This window comes from Phaethon lepturus, unplaced genomic scaffold (assembly GCF_000687285.1).
Source record: "Phaethon lepturus isolate BGI_N335 unplaced genomic scaffold, ASM68728v1 scaffold4333, whole genome shotgun sequence".
Taxonomy (NCBI): domain Eukaryota; kingdom Metazoa; phylum Chordata; class Aves; order Phaethontiformes; family Phaethontidae; genus Phaethon; species Phaethon lepturus.
This window is the reverse complement of record NW_010526824.1, coordinates 1-20,474: the sequence shown is the minus strand read 5'-3', so window position 1 is coordinate 20,474 and position 20,474 is coordinate 1. Positions and strand designations below refer to the sequence as shown.

The 20,474-nt window shown below is 41.9% G+C and overlaps 1 protein-coding gene across 1 annotated transcript; it reads right to left on the bottom strand.

Annotated features, from left to right (window-relative positions):
• Positions 1-42: 42 nt before the first annotated feature.
• Positions 43-20,332, bottom strand: LOC104617762 (band 4.1-like protein 3; the record flags this gene model as incomplete). The annotated part of the gene is made up of 13 exons (XM_010283172.1): positions 43-909; positions 2,150-2,266; positions 2,530-2,610; positions 4,276-4,374; positions 4,822-4,953; positions 5,906-6,298; positions 6,812-6,934; positions 7,459-8,187; positions 9,440-9,514; positions 12,751-12,942; positions 13,660-13,695; positions 15,582-15,635; positions 19,766-20,332. Coding segments are annotated over 12 exons (2,592 nt in total), but the record flags the coding sequence as incomplete, so codon positions are not given.
• Between the last annotated feature and the right edge of the window lie 142 nt (positions 20,333-20,474).

The window sequence follows — 20,474 nt, the reverse complement described above, 5'->3', positions numbered from 1 at the left end:
ATAGTAAATGCTGACCAGATTCTCAAACAGATTTTTTTTTTCTTTTTTTCCTCTGAGAACAAAAGGGAAATCAATAGAAAACCATCACGGTTATTTCAGATTAGTAATTTTCTAATGCTGCAAACTAAGTAAAATACAGATTTTTTTTTTCTCTCCAAAATAACTACATATAATTTACAAGGTTAGGATCTGTGAAGGGTGACTGGAAGCTGACTCTCAACAAAGCTGACGAAAATCGTTAAAGTTAATATACTAAAATCATTACTACCTCATAAGGTATTCAGTCAGGTATACAAAGCACACTTTGTAAGCATTTAAATATTTTGGTAAGAGTAAAGATTTGTCATTGTTTATCGGGCAGTAATAAAACCAGATGAAACAAATAGAAGATTCAAGTTGTTTACTGAATAAACTGTGTTATTGGCACATCTAATGTGTGGTAAAACATTATACACGGTACCTATACAGCCTCTAGCATTTGGGGGGTAATCTTCATTTACAATATCTGTAAACAAAAGGCTTGCCACCTAACAAATTTTAATTTGTTTAGACTCTCATAAACTTGGAAAGGCATGAACTGTTTATGTGTTACATGAGATCACTGTTTATATTGTTTATGAACGTGCAGGTATAGCTGAAAACTTAGACATTTTAAGAAAATTAAAAATGCTGCTTTTCTGTAATTTTATCGTTGCTTCATGCAATATTGTTTAACTGCTGCTGATTCAGATTGCTTTCTATGGGAAGGTATCTCTGCCAGTTTCTTTATTAACGGTCAAGATCAATTCTTCTGTACTGAAATTTTCCATAGACAGATACAAGTCAGTCAGGTTGGAACTGAGACTCCGTATAGGCTCTCGTATTCCTACTGGTGTGCATGTCTGGATTCGTATGCAATTTAGGTTATTCCTGCAGGAAAAAGAACAGAGTTGATTATTTGAAGCAACTACTCTCTTGCAAAAGAGATTTTGCCAACTTGTTCATGTAACAAAAGCTATTTGAAAATGGCATCATCCCGGTATAAGCAACTTGGCCCCAATCCAAAGTCCACTCACACCAATGGAAAGAATCAGGGACATCAACAGACTTTTAAGCAAGCCACATTACGTCTCTCTGAAACACTTAGCAGAATACCACAAGAATCACAGCTACTCACTCCTCAGTGACTGGTTCCATCTTCCAAATAAATAACAGATACTGAAATTCAGTTTTCTTTAACGCCTCTATATCCAAAAGCAGGAGAGCAAAACAGCTTTGAAAAGTGCTGTGCATCATACTCTGTTACTTACACCAAGTGTTAGGGAATATATATTGTTTTAAGAATAAAACGCTGCTATCGATTTAAACAAATCAGACAAGCAGCTTTTTTTTCCTTCTGCATACAGCATTCAAGGCAATTTGTGCAATGGTGCTGGCATTAAAGGCTTTTGCATATCAGGTTAGTACGCATGACGTTTTTGAACACAGAATAAATATAATAATATTAAGATGTCTGTTTAGCCAGCCACAATTGGAGAGCATGCCTTTACTGAAAAAAAGCTTGATATGAGAAAAGCTGCATTATCATCTCATCCTGATAAACAATGCTGCTTTAAAACATAAAATGTTCTTTCAAATACAAGAAAGCCAAGACATCCAAATACCAACACACTAATTCATTGGGTTTAAAAGAAAAATCAAAAGCAAGTTGGACCATATCTTTGCAAGTTAGGAATTAAAGCTTAACTTGTAACACAACATTTAAAAAGCAGCTGTAGGTTTTTCCCTCGGCATTTTTAAACAAAAAATGCATACCTTTAAGAACAAATTATTTTTGTTCTTAAATGACATAAAAGCAGACAACAGATTTCTTTTACTTCAGAATTAGAAATTTAGACTATATCAAAGCATGGACAATGAGGACTTTCCAGAGAGCCAACAAAAGCAAATGAATAGTTTCTCTTTCTCCAGCTGGCACCTTTAAATGAAGACAGACGTTTAGAGCTGAATGTGGTTTACATTCAAATACCAGAACTGATAACCAGCACAAATGCAACTTTCAAATGCCAGTGAGAGAAAGCAAAGAGTCAGAGGTGAATTATGGTAGGAAAACAACCTTTGCAACATGCCAGCCCAGTAAATGCCTAGGAAAATCATCTAGTCCTCTTACCTGTGGTCAATCCTCCCCATCTTCTGGTGTGATTTCTGTCTCTTTATGTACCACTACTTTGGTCACTGACATGTCAGGGTGCTGCTCTTTGGCTTCTTTAATTGCCTGAGCCAGCGCCTATCCCAAGGAAACCACAGAAGGGCAAAAACAAAAAGGAGGTGGAACATGCATGATCAGTAGCAAGGTGGAGAGATTCATGAGATATTACACAATTTACAAATGAGGAAAATGATTAAAATATGAAATATACCATCACTGATTTAACTACTAATTCAGTTTCATTTAAGGCATGCCAGTATGAACAGCATCTTTTAAAGCAATGTTTAGAAATGTTCTCTTTGGCAGTATTAGAGTAGCCTTTAGCAGCTTATAGATTTTACCTGATCATGATCAATATCTGCATCTCCTGTGATGACTATTCGTTTTTCAATTCTCGTCTCTGAGATGCCTCCTTTCACAGTCTAGATGAGAGGGATAAATGCATGTCAGTAACTTACCTTAAAGAGTGCTGCTACTCATCCAGACAGTGATCAGTGCAGGAACCCAGACATGACTGAACTACCTCAAACAGAGGTAGTTCAGAGGGGACAACCCTGACCTGCAGCCAGAGCAGCTCAGAAGCTGGCCTGCTCGGAATGGACTAGATGACCTCCAGATGTCCTTCCAACACAACTTATTTTTTGATTCTAATCAATCTGCACACATATCAAGAGAGATGTTTGTATGTCAAAAATGGCAGGTATTTATGATAAATTTATCCCACGAAGAAAAGAATGGACATAGAGACAGCTCATATTAAGACCTAATTAAGTCCAACTGCAGGCTTCAGAAGAATATACAGGGGGGTATGGCCTTTGTATAGCTCATCTACTAAAGGGTGAATTTCACTGCAAGAAAGATGAAGTCCTGTCCTCAGTGAGTATTGGTAGGAGAGCTATCACGGCACTAAGAGAGTTTCTGCTTAGGGAAGAACTGTAATTGAGATGGTATCTTGGAACTAGGGAGACCCAACATCATTTGCCTGTGCAGCCATAAGCTTTCTGTCTGGCTGTGGGCAAGTTCCTTAGGGTGCCACCCAGCAATGCGACTGCAGTGTCTGAGCTGCCCGAATGTCCTGTTATGACTATGTGATACAGCTTTACTATGTGTTTTCAACACCGTGCAGGCATAACAGCTCAGGACTCAAAGGCAGTATAGTCATGCCAATGGAGCCTGTCCTGGTTTCAGCCACAATAGAGTTGGTTTTCTTCACAGAAGCCAGTGTGAGGCTGTGTTTTGGATCTGGGATGAGAAACTGTTGATAACGTGCTGATGTTTTGGGTTGTTGCTGAGCAGTCAAGGACAGTCCAGCTTCTCGTGCTGGCCTGCTAGCAAGAAGGCTGGGGGTGCACAGGAAGCTGGGAGGGGGCACAGCCAGGACAGCTGACCCAGGCTGGCCACAGGGGTATTCCATACCATATGACGTCATGCCCAGTACATAAACTGGAGTTGGCCGGGGGCGAGAATCGCTGCTTGAGGACGGGCTGTCGATCATGGGGTGGTGAGCAATTGCTGTACTGGGAATCACTTGTTCTTCTACCTTCCTTTGTCGGTATTATTATTGTTGTTATCATTGTTGTTTCCTTCTCTCTTGCTGTCCTATTAAACTCTTTTTATCTCAACCCACAAGTTTTTTCCCAATTCTCTCCCCCGTCCCACTGGGGGAGGGGGAGTGAGCGAATGGCTGCACGGTGCTTAGTTGCTGGCTGGGGCTAAACCATGACAAGCCTCATGCCCAGACAAATTATTCTTTCCTGGCTACGATACGATACCACTGTGGCTACACTGCTTCCAGTTCCAGAGAGTATTTGCAGCTAACTCAAGTGTCTCTGCACAGCAACATTGTGTGCTTGTGTGAACACACCCTAAGGCTTTATGACTTTCAGAACTCTTATCAAGTCCTTGGATAATACATTAATGAAGCCAGTAAACCCAGCGATAGGTGAATGAAGACAGGTACCCAAAATAGACAGGATTTTGTCCAGAGAATATAAGCGTGTGTCCACGTTTTAAAATAAGTAATAGAATTGAAGTTAAGAAAACATATACCCTTGTGAAAAAAACCTCCCTGTTTTCTGAGGACTCACTTTGGTGATATGTGTAGTGGTTGTAGTGCTGGTAGTTTCAGATGTGATAGTTTGTGCACTCATCAATACACCTGGTTCTGAGTCAGCACTGCAATCCACCTAGGGAACCAAAGGAGAAAACCAGTCACCAAAAACATGCTTCTGAGCACAGGGAGGCAAAAACTGGGCTGGCTGACCTTCCCTATTTCTAGCATTCTTAATAAAGTGAGTATCTAATGGTAGGGAAACAACTGCTATTAATGAGGGTGATCATGTGTCAGTATTTCTCTCTGCATCTGGAGACTCTCCTTAGGTTCTGGAAGGACAGAGGAGAAGCTGGGGCTCTGAGATCTGTAGTTTCATCAATGGTCTCAAAAAGCCCTACACCAGGAAATGAGAGACACCCTCAGGTAAGCTATACCTACGTACATCTTCCTCATGCTAATATTTAATCCTTGAACAGCTTAGAACAGTTTACACTAAGGCATACACTTAAAGATGGGTGAAGAAACATGGGTTCCCTAAGGCCATGTTAAATTAGACCTTGTTTTTTACAGAATTTCTTACCTGAGAAGACTCATACGTAATGGTTTTTGTTTCTGTATGGACTACTGGCACTTCCTTTGTTGAAATTTCAAGGTTTTCCCCACCAGCAGAAACACTACTGAAACTGATAGTCTCAGTCTTCACAACTGGTGACTACATGAACAAAAAAAGAAGGGAATGTGGAACATTTAGTAAAGCTTCTGTGGATTTCTCATAATACTTTTTTTTACTTGGGAAAAGGAGGGGAACAACTGAAAAAAAGTGCTCTGCATTAAAAAGGAAAAGAGAAAATTCTCTTTATTATAATATAATGCTGGCAACACTTAGCACTATCCTAGATTTCATGAAAACAAACTTCAGAAAAGATGTAAACACTACAAGAGGTAATGGGCACAAACTGAAACACAGGAGGTTCCCTCTGAACATCAGGAAACACTTTTTCACTGTGAGGACGATCGAGTGCTGGCACAGGTTGCCCAGGGCGGTTGTGGAGTCTCCACCTTTGGAGATTTTCAAAAGCTGTCTGGGCATGGCCCTGGGCAACTGGCTCTGCGTGACTCTGCTTGAGCAGGGGGGCTGGACTAGACCTCCAGAGGTTCCTTCCAGTCTCAGCCATTCTGGGATTATACATTTTCGTAAGTGACAAGAGAACGAATCCTACTCAGGCATAGGCTTCCATTCAGCTCTCAGAAAAAAAGAGCAAGAACAAGGGCTTTTTAATCTCTCTTGAAAATGGGGTAAGATAAGGAACCTGGGTTGTTTAAGGCACAGTACAGTTATTTACAATTGTACCAAGCATGGAAAAAAAATGCATTTTCTGTCTTTGAGGACACGTGTCCTTTGCCAATCTTGATGGACTTTCCCAAAGAGAATGCCAGCTGAATTCTTGCTATCTGTTGCATAAAAAAGCCACCAAAACAGGTATTTCTCTGTAGCGTGGAAAGTGCTTTTAGGGAAAATAAGCATGGCATTTTGCCAGTACTGGAGACCAGCAACAAGCCTTGCAGATGCCACGCAAGGAGAAACAAGAGCACAAACTGACTGCTGTAGACATGCAATCATACAAGCCCGGAGGATGGACATGACCAATTTAACGACGAGTTACCTCAAAATGAGGTTTTCTTTCCAAAGACTCTGCACGGTGGACTGTTGTACTGTGCTCCTCCGCCCGCTCACAGGAAGCAGCCGCGGCGACTCCTTCCTGCCCGCGGAGGGCTTTCCCAGCCTCCTCCTTTTTGTCCTCCTTCGCCCCCTCAGTCCCTGCAGAGCCCTCCTTCCCCTTCAGGCCGGCCGCCACCACCGACGCGGCCTCAGCCTGGGCATCCAGCACAAGTCCGGCTGCTTTAGCAGGATCCCTGCTCGCAAGCGCACTCATCCCATGTCTCTCCTCGATAACTACGGTCTCCTGTACAACCTTCTTCACCGTATCCTGCTGCGGCTGAACGGCTTGCTTCGTTTCACTGGAAGTCATCTCCTGAGATGTCGTCGTGTCTATTCTCTGCAGGGAAGGAGACAGAAAACCCTCAGCGTCAGAAGCAGACAAAACTACTTGCAATAGCTCCTCAGCTTAATGTACTGTGAACGTAAATTAAAAAAAAAAAAGGGTATTATATTTTGCCAATTTATTTCTCTCACGTTGCATGGATTTTTGCTCTCAGGACACTATCAGAATAGAAGAAATGAAAAACAAAGCAAGAATCACAATTTTTAGAACAGAAGAGAAATGCCACAGTGTTTTTCTCATTGGTATTTTCGCGTGAGTTTTATAAAGGCAAAATACAGCACCCTACAAAATGACCAAAATAAAGTGAAATGAGAAAAAAAAAAGGTTTTTTGTTGTCTTTCTTTTCAGTGAAGTTTCTATTGTAGTCTATTGTAACAAAGGAAAAGGCACTCCAATGCATGCGTTAGCTATATAGGTTCCACCTTATGCATAAAAACAGGAAACAAAAGAAAAGCAAAAGTAATTGGTGTGCGGTTACAACGCTGATGGAGGGAATCGAACGGCCACCTGCGCCCAGCTATGTGAAGTAGAAGTAACCCCTCCTATGAACTCAGTCGGTTTTCTGGCAGACTCTATTAGACTGAAGATATCTGAACCATCCAAGGTTTTTTCACCGGTGGACTGTTTAGTCTAAACAGACAGAGAAATGCAGAGTCATACACAGAAGAAAGGCAGATCCACACGCACAGAGAAATTAATTGCCAAAACCAGAGCCAGAGACAGAGGGAAGGGAGAGAAGGTTGCGGGGGCACGGAGAGGTTGGAAACAGGAAAAGAATGGGAAAATAAATCAGAGCAAATTCATAATGGCTGTAGTAAGCAATAGTTACGAAGCATAGTTGTTAGCGTGGGCATTTTGCTGGTTCAAGCAAACCTTTGTTTTCCTTTTATTAATAAGCCACAGCAGCAATACTACATTTCAGTAACATGGATCTTTAAATAAACCAGAAAGGTTGAAAGCCTTATATAATATCTGCTTCAGACTGTGGGACGGATTCAAAGTATAAGGGGGAAAAAAAATAAGCTGGGTTGGCTGCTGTCAACATAAAGCCAGGCAGCAAGAGAACCGAAAGGTAGGGCGGTGTGAGGGGGTTGCCTAAAAGAAGTCATGCTTTAATCTTTAAACCGTGGCATGAAGTCAAAGCCACTTGTTACCACTACTTTTGACGCAGACGACTCGGTAACATAGTGAGCAGTAGCAATGGTAAATGGCTGTTCTCTGGAATATCTCCACTCAGACAGGCTCTTATCTCTCCGGGCAAATGCCCTTGCTTTTACAGCTTCACTGCCAAGGTGTTTTTCTGCTTTGCCAAGCTGCAAGCTTCCCAGTGTACCATGTAACTGCAAATCCTGGTCCATCTTTAGTGTCTTTTTCAAACTCTCCTCTTCAGGGCTTTGCAACTGAGATTCTGCTTCCTTTATGGGTGTCAGAGAGTCGGACAGCTTTCTTTTTGTGCTCTGCACGTCGGATCCCCGCCTGGCTTTCTCATCAGTGACAGGCTCGAGGATTTCATACTCGGCCACTACTGGAATGATTTTCACAGATTCTTGCACTTCCCTTTCCATTTTTTGCAAAGCTTCTATGGAAGGCTGTACTGCTTTCTCGCCCTCTTTAGCTTTACTTGTCATGGTTACAATTTTCCCAGATAAGGTATCATAGGACTTTCCTAGGGTGAACATTTTCTGCTTATTCTCCTCTTTGGATTGTATTTCACTTTCCAAGTCCTCAAAGCTCTGCATTAGAACGGTACTGGATTGTAATATCTCAGGTGGAAAGGCAGTTTTACTGCTCACAGTCACTACTTTGTATGCCAGTGTTTTTTTCGATTCACCATCAACTACCTCAGAGGGTATTTTGTCTATAATAACCCAATCCTCAGTGCCCTATATTTGAGATATAAAAGCTAAATTAGAATGTCTGAAGGTTTATCTCTACTTCAGGAGCACTAAAGTATGAAGACTTTTAAGAAATCAATGCTGCCTCTTCTGAAAGCATAGAATAACTTTTACCACTGTACCTCTTAGAGCAGTTATCAAACAAATAAATACCACCTTCGGCAAAGTATGATTCCTTCGTAGAGTCCCTCCCCTTAAACACCCATGTCATGTGGACACAAAAAGTTACTTTTGCCACACTACTTCTGTAGCAATTTGAAGCAGGGCAGCGTTTTAGTGCATCGTTTAAAATGATGGCTGCAGTCATCCTGAGGTTAAAAATCATGTATCGCAATGGTTCATAATGCTACAGTCAAAAAACAAATTGCAAAAATACAGCAAATAAGCTCATTCAACGGATCCCCAGTTGTGACAAACAGACTGCTGATGAGGTCTGAGAATAGTATGCGTTTGTGTGTAGCTGTAGCCTGCACTTAATTTCCTTGTTTTCATTAGAATAACATCAACCCCCTTCAGCTTTGTTTAAATTGAGCAGTACAACACAGTAAACGCCACACTATTAGAGATACTGAACTGAACTTAAGGCAGCATCTTTTTTCCTCTTTATGCAAATATGCTATGTGATTTGCTTTGGCTGTGCAATCAGCAACCAGCCATTTGACCTTAAGACCATAACTTCTGTATTTAACCAAGCAAATGTGTTAGTTTAAAATCGAATGAATTAAAAACAACCTCCAGGGATGATGGGATACTTTTCTGGATAATGATTTGATGAGAAGTAACCAAAGTGCCAGCAGACTCTCCTTCCTGCAGCTTCTTCTCTATCACACTTGGCTAATAGAAAAACCAATAAGAATACAAAGTTCACCATCACTCAGCATAATCTGAATTCACTTGACAGTATAAAGGAAATTCATTCTAATGACAGAAGTGCCCCATTCACCATAATGTTCTCAGTGAGGCTTATGCTGGAAATGCATGCACAACTGCAAACGACATCCACAAATAGCACCGTGCGCGTAGATCTCTAACTAGCAGAGAAATCAGCCTCTATTAGGAAGGCATAAGCTCTGGAGGGTACTCATTCCTCAGAATTTGTCCCCCAGATTACATCTCCCTCCTGAACTTATGAAATAAATAAATAAAAAAAAAGTGGCTTGGAAAGGAAAAAAGATAATAAAATAAGAAATCATTGCCAGCCTATCGGACTGCATTTCAAGAAGGTATTATTTGTTTTTACCTGCAATTCAAGGAATGTAGTACCTCCCTTCTGCAAAAATATGAGTTTTTCTGATTTTTCTCTTTCTTCTTTGGTCTAATGTCAGGGGAATAAACGGAGGGTATACAGTAAATGGAGGGCATATAGTCCACTCTACTTTACAATAGCTCATCATATTTCTCCACTCTACAAATTATTAATTGCATTGTAAATTAGGAAACAGAATGAAACAGAGTAATTTTACAGCAAGTAAGTTTCCCATAAGAAGTTAAACCAGTGTCTCTCTGTGATGAATGCAAGGCAGACACCAGCACACTGTTTGCATAGCAGGAAAAACAGTAAATTGTGTAACACCAGGTGTGGATGCACTGTCTTCATTTCATCTTCTATTACTCGTTTAATTGTGTTTGGTGCCGACTTCCACGGCTTCCGTCAGTAGCCTAGAACAGGTCCCTACACCTTCTCCCTGGATTTAGCTCCTTCCCTGAGTTTGCAGCCTTCCCTGCTGAGGCAGGCAGAAGATTTCAGCTCTGCACAGATTTCAGCTCTCCTTTTCTCCTTACAGGTAAAAGGGGTCTCAGAGTCTTGTTCCCAAGTGGGAAGCGAACCGTTGCTGTATTATCCTCTACATTGTGACACCAAAATCCTCCTCACCTTTATCCCATCCGCGCCCTCCCGATGCTGCGAGAATGGGAAGAGTATCTCTGCAACTTGATCAACTGAGACAGTTTTAAATGTTGGAAGACTCAATTTCCTAAGGTACCTTTCCTAGTGTACCATTTTAAATACATATACTCCACGTACTCAAGAAGAAAGGTACACGTTCAAAGATACAAAACTTCTAGAAACCGGAGAGAGAACGGGAGAAATGGCTCATCTCCCTGACTGTAATGAGATGCATAACTTCTCTATCTCTAAAGTGCTGGTTTAATCCAATCCAGGTCAGACTAAACATCATCAAGGAGTTTGTTAATATGATGGCTTTCATGTTTTGCAGCTATCTGGCCACCATTATGATGGGTATTTAAAACTGTGTTTTTTGTAACTGAAGAAAAACAAAGTATTTCCCCTATTATTGTAAGAAACCAACTGGTGACTAGACAGGCTTGAACTCAAACTGACCAAACACCCACAGGTGCCAAAAGCTCAAAGCACACATTTTGAAAAGGCATATTTTCCCTTCTATTCTTGTTTATTATATATTATATTATATTATATTATATTATGAACTACAGGTAACAGCACTGAAACATTTTTGAAGTGGATATGCTAAGTCAAACGTGTAACAACTTTGACTAGAAGAAGATACTACATAACACAGTTCTACACGCTCTCTATCCTGACTGCCTCTGCATTTCTTAGTAGACATCTGAGCTATGCACGGCTTCATTTTTTTCCTGAAAAATTCCTCTCTCAACAGGACATGTGAACTGAAACCATACTGCTTAGCAGAACCAAAAAGGATGGTCAGATGTTACCTACAGCAGGGGCCCCTTAGTGACAGAAGTCACCTCAGAGTTAGGCTCTGATAGATCAAATCCACTCACATTTTTCCACAGAAATGCCTTAATTTGGATGTGATTCTGTGGGACAGCCGTAGTCTACTTAGATTCATATAAGATATAGTAACTGGACATTGCTTTTGAGCAAGTCCTTTTCTTCCAGTAAGAGAAGAGGTACCAGATAAGGATAACTCTTGCCCTTTTCCTTTCCAAAGGAATGGTTAAATTCTGATGTGTTTCCTCAGGGTAAAGCCTACAAACTGTGCAATGCTTTGCTACTGCTCTTGTGTTTTAATTAAAAATTGTTATTAAATTTCTAAAGTAATAAAGACATGAAATGAACTGGGAGGTTATAAGTTTGCTCTATCTGCACTCTCCAATACAGGCGCAGCTAGCCAGCCGCTCCCTTTCAACAGCTCCTTACATCTTTCGTATGTTAAATGCATCCTGTTCATTATACTTAAGTTTTTACTTTTAAGAAAGAAAACCTGTATTTTCAACTACAATCAAACTAACATGGTCGTAGGATCTATTATGACTCCTGTACAAAGCAGCAGGAGCAATATTAAGACTCCTTAGCGCTCTCTCCAAAAGGTAAGCTTTGGGCATCCACTCTGCTTTTTAGGTATTTCAATGCAACCCGATGGCCACCTGATGTCTGGATCAGCTACTGGTTAGAGGGGTATAACGTGGGAGAAGAGGAGCTGAGGCCTTTTTCTTGGAAACATCCCTTTCCCTAAGAGGAGAAGTTGACATGTGCTAGCTGGGTGCCTCCAGGGATTCCCTTCCCCAGAGAGCTGTGGGTCTGCAATGCCAACCTCTAAGGTGGGAAAGCAGAAGACTTTTGAACTGTACTTTCCAGCCATTTTTTGCAGAATTCCTTGAAACACTGCATCAGTGCTGAGGTGACGGAAACATTTTATGACCATTTATTGGTCTGTGATGCTAAGAACAAGTGCTAACAATAAAGATGATTCCTTGTGAGACAGAAACCAGATATCCATCCACAATAGAATAAAAAAACCTCCAAACTTTGTGCAGACCACACAAGCATATTTCTTTTTGCTCCACTGGATTTAAACCAAAACTCCTTACTTTTTTTGAATATCTTTGTCTTTTATGGCAACATGAATGTTACACTGTTACCTCTATATCTCATTATCTACCCACCAACTAAACATAAGGCAGCTTTTTAATTGGCAAACATCTCGCAAACAGTTCAAGACTGCACAGTCAGCAAGATTTTTTCACCCGTGCACGCTGCATGAAAATGCACACGCTTAGCAATCTGCATTGGGTCTTCAACCAAACGGTATCCAGCAGACTGCAGCAACTACCAGTCCCTTATGGAACTGGCCAAGCAAGTCTAGTTACCATCATTATTTCTTCCCCGCCTTCAAAGACTGAGAGAGTTCTGCCCTTTGCTCTGTATTTTCTTGTCAAGCTTGGTACCCCCATCCATCCCGCTAGACTGCTGCTCTCAACCAGTCACCACTATTTAAATTTTCTCTCCATCACCTTCATGGTTTCTTTCATGCATGGCTGGACTTCCTCAAGCTCACCGAACCTGTGAGGAAGCCTGCGTTTTGCACTCCTAGAGAGACCCAGTTCTGCCACGTGGCTTACAGTCAATTTCATACTCTAACTATATATGTATATAAGGTATCTGCTCTTCCTTCTGTGTTTGCTGCTACAGCCCGAGTCCTGAGAAAAAGGGAGAACCTGCAAGTAGGGAACGGCCTCTAACTACGGCCTCTAAATCTAGTGAGAGCTAATATCAGGAAAAACGAATAGACAAATACGTAATGAAGCCTTTCAGCTCACGCTGACCTCTTCAGGCACTAGTGGTTCAATCATAGGAGCTTCCTCCTGCCTTGCTGCAAGCCGAACGGGAGATGTGGAAAGCCTCTTCTCCCACTCATTAGACACAGCCGTTTCTGTGGAGGTTTCCAAGAAGGTGCGTTTCAGCTCGCTTATATTGGTCTGATGTTTCATCAGATCTTCCTGGGTTTTGTCTAGGTCCTGGACAGTTTTAAAAGAATAGAGCAGTTTGTAATACATCCTAAGCCAAGCAAATTTTAGAGCCAAAACACGCAACTTGGTTAGTAAAGAGGGAAGTAACATCTCAGGGAGCCGGGGAGCACAGCACTGACACAACACTCTGTGAAAATGTGGCATTTTGAAAGATAACAGCATAGCATATCTCGTACAAGTGAGTATAAAAATACTCTTAAAGGGCTTATCTGTATCGCTACAATTTACACCTGATAAAGAGGCTTCAAACAAACATACATATGCGCGTGGATGCACACACACATACGCGCACGCATATATATCTATTTACAGTACAAGTTAGAGGAGTCATCATAATCTGAGAAAAAAAAATATCTATTTGATTTATTAGCAGGTGGGAATACACAGGTCATGCATCATAGTGCAGATTCACAGTTTACCACTAAAACTAACACACATGTACGTACATGCACTGGTATATACCAATACCAACCTCTAACATAAGATTACTATGTTTGACATACACATTTTCACCCTGTATTCGCTTAATCAGACTATTCTGAAAGAAGTGAAAAAGAAAGGGAAAGGTAAGGGACACAGTATTGAAAGGATACAAAATGCTGTTTCTACACATTTCTTCACAGAGAACTGACAGTAACATGCCGAGAGAGGTGAACACCTCCAACATTGATACTTGAGCAACATTTGGGCCTTTCGTTTCTGTACCTGTGCCTTTAGATCTCCGTCCTCCTCTTGATCCGACTGCCAGCGTGAGAAAGATTGGAAAACAACACCTTACCACTCGTATGGCCGAAGGCTTTACAAAAACTGGTGAGAGGAACGCGCTAGGTTAAGGTCACATTTTCTCTACGCTAAGGGCTTCAGGAGAAGGAACAGACACACCGGTAAGACTTCGCATGTTCTCCTAACTCAGAGCAAGCCTCCTCTTTTAAAACTTGTTAATTGTGAACGAAGGAATATTAAACACTTTCCTCTTACAAATACGATTGGGGCGCTCCGCATTCATAGGTCTCTATTTAAGGAGCAGCAGCTGGACCTTCTCACCGAGATTGCGGCTGGTTTAGGACCAAACAGCAACAGCAAATTCTTTGGAAGTCCATAATCCCAGAGTTTAAACATAGGACATCTCCTGGGCCACAGGCAAAGCTTTGCATGAACTCACCACAGGTAAACAACCCGCAGAATTTTCTACAGAATGCAGCACCTCTTCTTTGCTTAAAATGCTATCTTCCCTAGCCCCAGTCCCTTTCTTTGTTCATATAATTTAATTCCATATTTAGCCTGTATCTACTCTTTCAGGATCTATCCGCAGTGGTGGTCTTCTGGAATGGCACAGACATCACAGTCGCTTCAGCTCACATTTTCAGAAGCGACGCAGTATGGGCTGCCCCAGCAGTCCCGTTTCCGAGGGTTGAATTATCACATGGCAAGTATACCACACTTTTTGAAAATCGGGTAAAATTGAAAAAGGAAAATTGAGGCTCATGCAATCTCCTCCCCTAAAATAAAGATGGCAGCTAGGCAGATTATCATGCAGTTTTGATTAATAAACTGAACATTTTAGATGTCACCATTTTAGGATTATGTTGTACTTTCTGTGTGGCTCAAGGCCTGAAGCCATACAGTGTGTGGGGCACTTCAAAGCATTTTGTACTCCTGACTTGCCTCAACAGACTTTATGTTGTTGCTCCGTTTGGATTCTTTTAATGCTCATGCCACTATTTTAATGTTAATTTTTCATATAGCCCTAATTAGTCAAATGACCCATGGGAAAATCTTTATCTGTTGATTACTTCATAACTCAGTTCAAATTTATTCTATGTACAGCCGAGGCCAAATTGCCCTGACACGTCATACAGAGAATTTTCCCTCGGTAATTTTAATAGTCTGAAATGTTAATGAGATCCTACTGAAAACCTACAGCAGTGTTTGTGGTAAGACTCTGTCTTCTACCAGATGTCAGACCAAATTCAGCTCATGTTTGCAGCTGCAACCATATTAATTATGAAAGCATTACATGCACTTCACTGGAGTCACATAGGGTTGAATTTGCCTGCACACTCTATATACCATGCTGTGGATACGAGGCTTCTCAGTGCAAAGGAAATGGCAATTTTTTTACGTTCCTCCTCTGAAGACAATACCTGGACTACCGGTGGCAATATGTGAAGATGACACATGAAATTACGTTCAAGGAAAACCTTAGATATTTATAATCTGGGAATACTTTTTTTTGGAAAATTTGAAAACTGCCTTTTACTGTCTTTTCCCCCCTCCTCTCTCTCACACAGGCTGCAGATTATAAGAGCAAACAAGCAAACTGAACCACCCAGGGCACAATCTGGCCAGCACGACCATCCACTGGCGCGAGCGACTCCACCACCACCCCGCGATCTGCACCGCCCGGAGGCCTCGTGGTTTCCAACGCAAAGACCGAATTCAGAGGAACCCCTCGGGAGCACCGAAAACTCAACAGGACCAGCAAAGCTCTCGCGCTCGCCCGCCCGCGCCCGCAGAGAGGGGTCCCGAGCTGCCGTGGGAGACATGCGGTTTGGCACTCGGGGTCGGGAAGAGATGAGGCAACGCGCTCTCCCCTGCCATAACGGGGTGCCGGCTACCGTACAAACCTCGGTGGCAGTGGTCTCACCATCGGCTGCGGTATCCGTCTGCTCACTGTCAGTCTATTTGGTGAGACAAGTAACCGGGTCCCAAGAGGAAGGCAGGAATAAAGAATAAACCCAGCGCATCAGTACACGCGGCTCACACGGCGAACTGTTAAAACTCAACATCCCTGCGAGCTGCATTAGCATTGCTTTTCAAACCACGCACAAGTCAAAGAAGCAAAAAAAAAGTGCTATATTAGTAAACAGAACAGACTCAGAGGAAGACTCGAGGCGTACTGTACACAGTATATGGCTTTACTGGAACAAATTTATAAGCCAAACGAAACATTAATGGAAAAGTGTTATTTGAATAGCAATTTTTTTTTTTTTAAGAAAGCCAGGTGGCTTTAAAAAAATTGGGGAAAAAAAAGGCTAATATTTTCTAAACAAACTTTTCCTCCCATAATATTTTTTTAAAAGAAAATTATTCATCAAATTTTTGTTCTAGCCAATATAGGTTAATGTGGCACTTGACCTTTTATCTGGAGGGCGAAAAGATAATTAAAAAAAAAAAAAAGGCTACTTTAACAGTCACCTGACTTTCAGCCCCTCATTTGTACAGAAGTTGTTCTTGTCTCCACATCTATACACCATGAGGCTGTCTGCATTACCAAGGAGCTCAAATAACCATACCCCCAGCCCATCTACTGTCTGTCTGTGGAGTAATGGTAAGGCTCAGATCCCAGTTGGTTCCAATAAAGAGCAGCTGATATTGTTAACAATAGTAAAAAGAAAGAAAACTGCCATTAAAAGAATCAAAAATACTTCTCATTCCATTTAAGAATATGGATGAAAGCAGGAGAAAAATAAAAGTAATTCCCTCCCCGCCCCAAACACTTACTATAGGTACAAGTGATAAAAATGAAACAAAGCACAGCATTGCACAGACTGATCTATCCCTGCTTTGCTCGACACCGTGAAGAACATTTTAGTGGATAATGCAAGTGTCGAGATTTAATAAATGGGAGAGTCGAGTGTAGCTCACTACAGGCTGAGAAGAGAGTTCAAATGACTGTTTTTGATGTTTTGCAAGCTTATGAAAAACTATTAAGTAAAGTGCTCCCTGCTGCCCCAGACTGGCACATCCAAGTTGTTTTGTCACATCAGTGAAAGCTCTGGTCTTCATTAGAGATATTCTGTGGTCCTTAGATAATCTAAAGTAACCCAGGCAGGTAATTTAAAGCTAGAACAATACATCTCATCCACAAATCACATCAGGATGAAACAAGAGAAAAAAGCAACCTACAGGTGGATGAAGTATCACTCTTAACTTTGAATTCCCTATCTTCTGTTACTTTCTGACAACTGCAATGTTTCATAAAACTGCTTTTTTGGATGCTTTTCACTGCTTTGTTCTCTATCATTCCTTCCTTTGAATAATTTGTACGGCTTGTATGACAGGCAGAAGAATAAGGGGGTATTCTGAACTATTTGGTAAGTGCATGAATGCAAGTTATAGGCAATTTTTCAAGCAATAATCACACACTAAGACATCTTTTGTTTTTAAATGAAACTAATGCCAAAATATTCTACCTAGCAGGTCAAATTGCTTTCACTGAAGTGTTAGAAAACTGTTTCTTTATTAAGGAAGATTCTCACATCTTTACAACATTAGAGGTAATTGAGAAGGTATGGCAATATAAAAAAAAAAAATCTATGTCTTGTCACTCCTATTTACAAAAATAAAAAGAGGAATTAATGAATCTAGGCATTTATAAGGAGTTAGAAGCTTTGCGTCAAGGCACTGTAACGTGAGTCTGGCACATAGGGTTCGTTTAAGAACTTGAAGTTGGGAACATTAGCGAAAAAATCGATAGAAGTATTAGCTGCTAAGGTATGAACACAGAAGCTAATGAAATCTAAGGGGAGAAATTCTGCCTCTGACTGCACGGACTGCCTCCAGACACACTGCTCAAGGGAGAACGGCGCTCAGCAAGGTATGAGATTGCTTCAGGATACTGGCTGCAGCCTTCTGCATCGCTGTGTGCAATCTTTTGTGACTGGGGGTAGAATCAGGTTTCCATTTCTTCCACCATAAATAGGGCATAAAATTCGCTTTATTGCAACATACACGCCTGCTAATAAGCCAATCAACAGCCATGGAGCCGAAGTCAGCATTACTGAGTTACTTGAAATAAAGATCTGGGGTTATTGCAGAGCAGGGAACGGCGAATTATGGCTCAGCAAGGCAGGTTTCCTCTGGAGTGGAGATTGAGAAAGGTCGGGCTCAACTCCGAGACGGGCTGTGGTGCACTGAATGACAGGCAGCTGCTGGTGGGGCTCGCGGGCGGGCGAGGGATGGAGCAGGAACGGAAGGCAGCTATCTCCCGAGGTGCTGCGGCTGCACCTCCGCTGACTTGCGACCGTAATTGCTGTGATTTGTTTTGCCAATGTAATGCAGACATGCCCGAGTTTAAAACATACTCACTTTCATGCAATATTTTGGACAAGAAATACCCCCTGGATTAGGCACAAGTCTGTGTTGTCTGCCAGGAAGCACTGCCAGGGTAATCACCCTCGTACAAGAGCGACACTACAAAGCCTATTTTATACGTTTTTACGCTCAATACTTCCTAACTTTACTAACGAAAAGAAGTGCTCATTTCTCGAAGAGGAACAGACCAATGTATTACATAAACACTGCCTCGTTACTGCCTCTGGAGCTGGCACGGTATTAATGCTGTTATTGCTATTAGATTAATCCAAGTGCAGAGCTAATGCAAATTGAGACCTAAGTGCTATCTCAAAATGAGCACACGAAATGAGACAGCAACATTTTGGATGCCTTTTGTCAGAAATTGCACATCATTATTTAGTTGTTAGGCATGACAGAGCCAAAAGCATCTAAAGACAATGTTTTTACAAGATAAATTGATGCGACTTTTGGCTTTCCATAAAAAGGAAGTGAAATCCTGCACCAAGTCTTGCAAAACCAGGAGCAGCAGATCACACAAATCTTTAGATGTGCAAGCTGGTTTATTGAAGACAACTACTGCGACGGCATCAACAAGTGGCCAAAATGGCTTTCTGCAAATGGCCAACTGGTCTGCGATTATCTGATCTGGGTTTTTTTTACATACAAAGCAAACGCGTTATTTTGGCATTTGAAGATGAGGGGGGAAGAAGAAAAATGAGGAAAAAATTATCTCATGACTTTATTCTGTCAACAAAGAATAACCAGGCACCAGCAAGAACTGAGATGCCAGTTACTCTGCTGCTTCAGCAAGCAGATTCCTTTCCTTCTTCTGGGTGTATTATCATCTCCACAGTTCCCAGAACCACCGCAGACTCCTCTTCTCCTGCAGCTGGTTCATCTCCCTGTGAAAACCCTGCGATAACCACCTGTGGTGGCTTCAGGCATCGGTTTTGGCAGTGCTAATATAACACTGCAAATGGCAAGGCGGCCCACATGGGCATGTTCCCCCACATGATAGAGAACAGCTATCCCAATCTGACCTCTCACTGATACGTTGGATTTAAGCATGGGAAAACAATTTAGTCTGCAGCAGAGATGGGATTAAGGCCGAAAACCCAGATCCAGGTTTCGCTGGACCAGAAAGGCTCTTCTAGGCTTGGGCTACAGCTGATAGCCTCTTGCAAAAAGCTGAGTTTACCTGAATTTTGAAGACCCTGAAGTTTGTGAGGGTGCCCATTATTACTGGCTAGCTATTTATATAAATATAATGAATATACATATATATGCGTGCATATATATAATTATGCAGGAAATTGTACTTAATTACCATTATTTACGTAACTATTCTAATCCTAATATAAACTGATAGGGGGAAGAAAAGGGTCTTGGTGTGTTTACATACAATACTTCAGGGCTGATCAGTGACAACTTGTTTAGCACAAGTCACTTTGCATCAGCCTACACAGTTCAAACCAAGCCACTTCCACACAGTGTTGTGCCTAACCCTGGGCCCCAAGCTGCACTCCCAACACGAGGAAAAAAAAAAAAAGAAGAAAAAAACCCAACAACCTCTAAACAAAACAAAACCCCCCCCCCAAACGACCCCTTCTAACATATCAGCACAGACAGAAATGAGGCTCTGAAAGTAGGACCACTATTGCAGCAATCTAACACTGGTTAGGACTGAAGCACTGAACACGAAAAAGAGTGTGTTCGATGCCGAGGTACACACCTCTTCCTCTGAACTGTCACTCAGGTCATTGGCAAGTGAGGCACTCAAGGAGGCCGCCTTGGGCTCCAGGTAGCAGAGGCACATAGCCAGAGGAAAGGAGAGAGTGAGGGCGTATGGCACTGAGAAAGAGGCAGAGAGCAGAAAGAAAAAAATGAAGAGGAAGCAAGGCACCAGGGAGGGGGAGCAGATGGGAAGGTAGTGCTGCACGCTGGCAGGCAGGAGGTTGGTTTCGGAGAGGTTAGGGAGCGACAGGTAGCCGTCGTCATCCAGGAGGGAAGGAAATGACTCTGGAAGTTGCAAGGAGAAGGAAAACAGCGTTCCGCCTTTGCCGGCTTTTTGCTTATAGCCGAAAGCCACGTCTTGCTCAGCGGAGCAAACTCGCCCCTTTCTGTCAGAGTCCGGCTCCAGCTCGCCGTGCTTTGGAGCGCTCTCTCTGGGCACCTCACAGCCTAAAGGCTTGGTTCGAGCGCTCTCCTTGCATCTCCTGCGAAGCTTTGCTGAAGATACAGGGGGGCCAGGCTGCGAGGATGGCGAGGGGTGGTGGGAGTCAGTGCCAAGCAAAGATGGCTGGTGACAGAGAGGGAGCAGCAAACAAGGCGCAAAAGCAAAAGGACAAAAAGAAAACTGTCATTAGTTAATTTACTTCTGTGATGATAAATTATATATATATATATATAAAAAAATTATAAACAGTATTTTAACACCACAG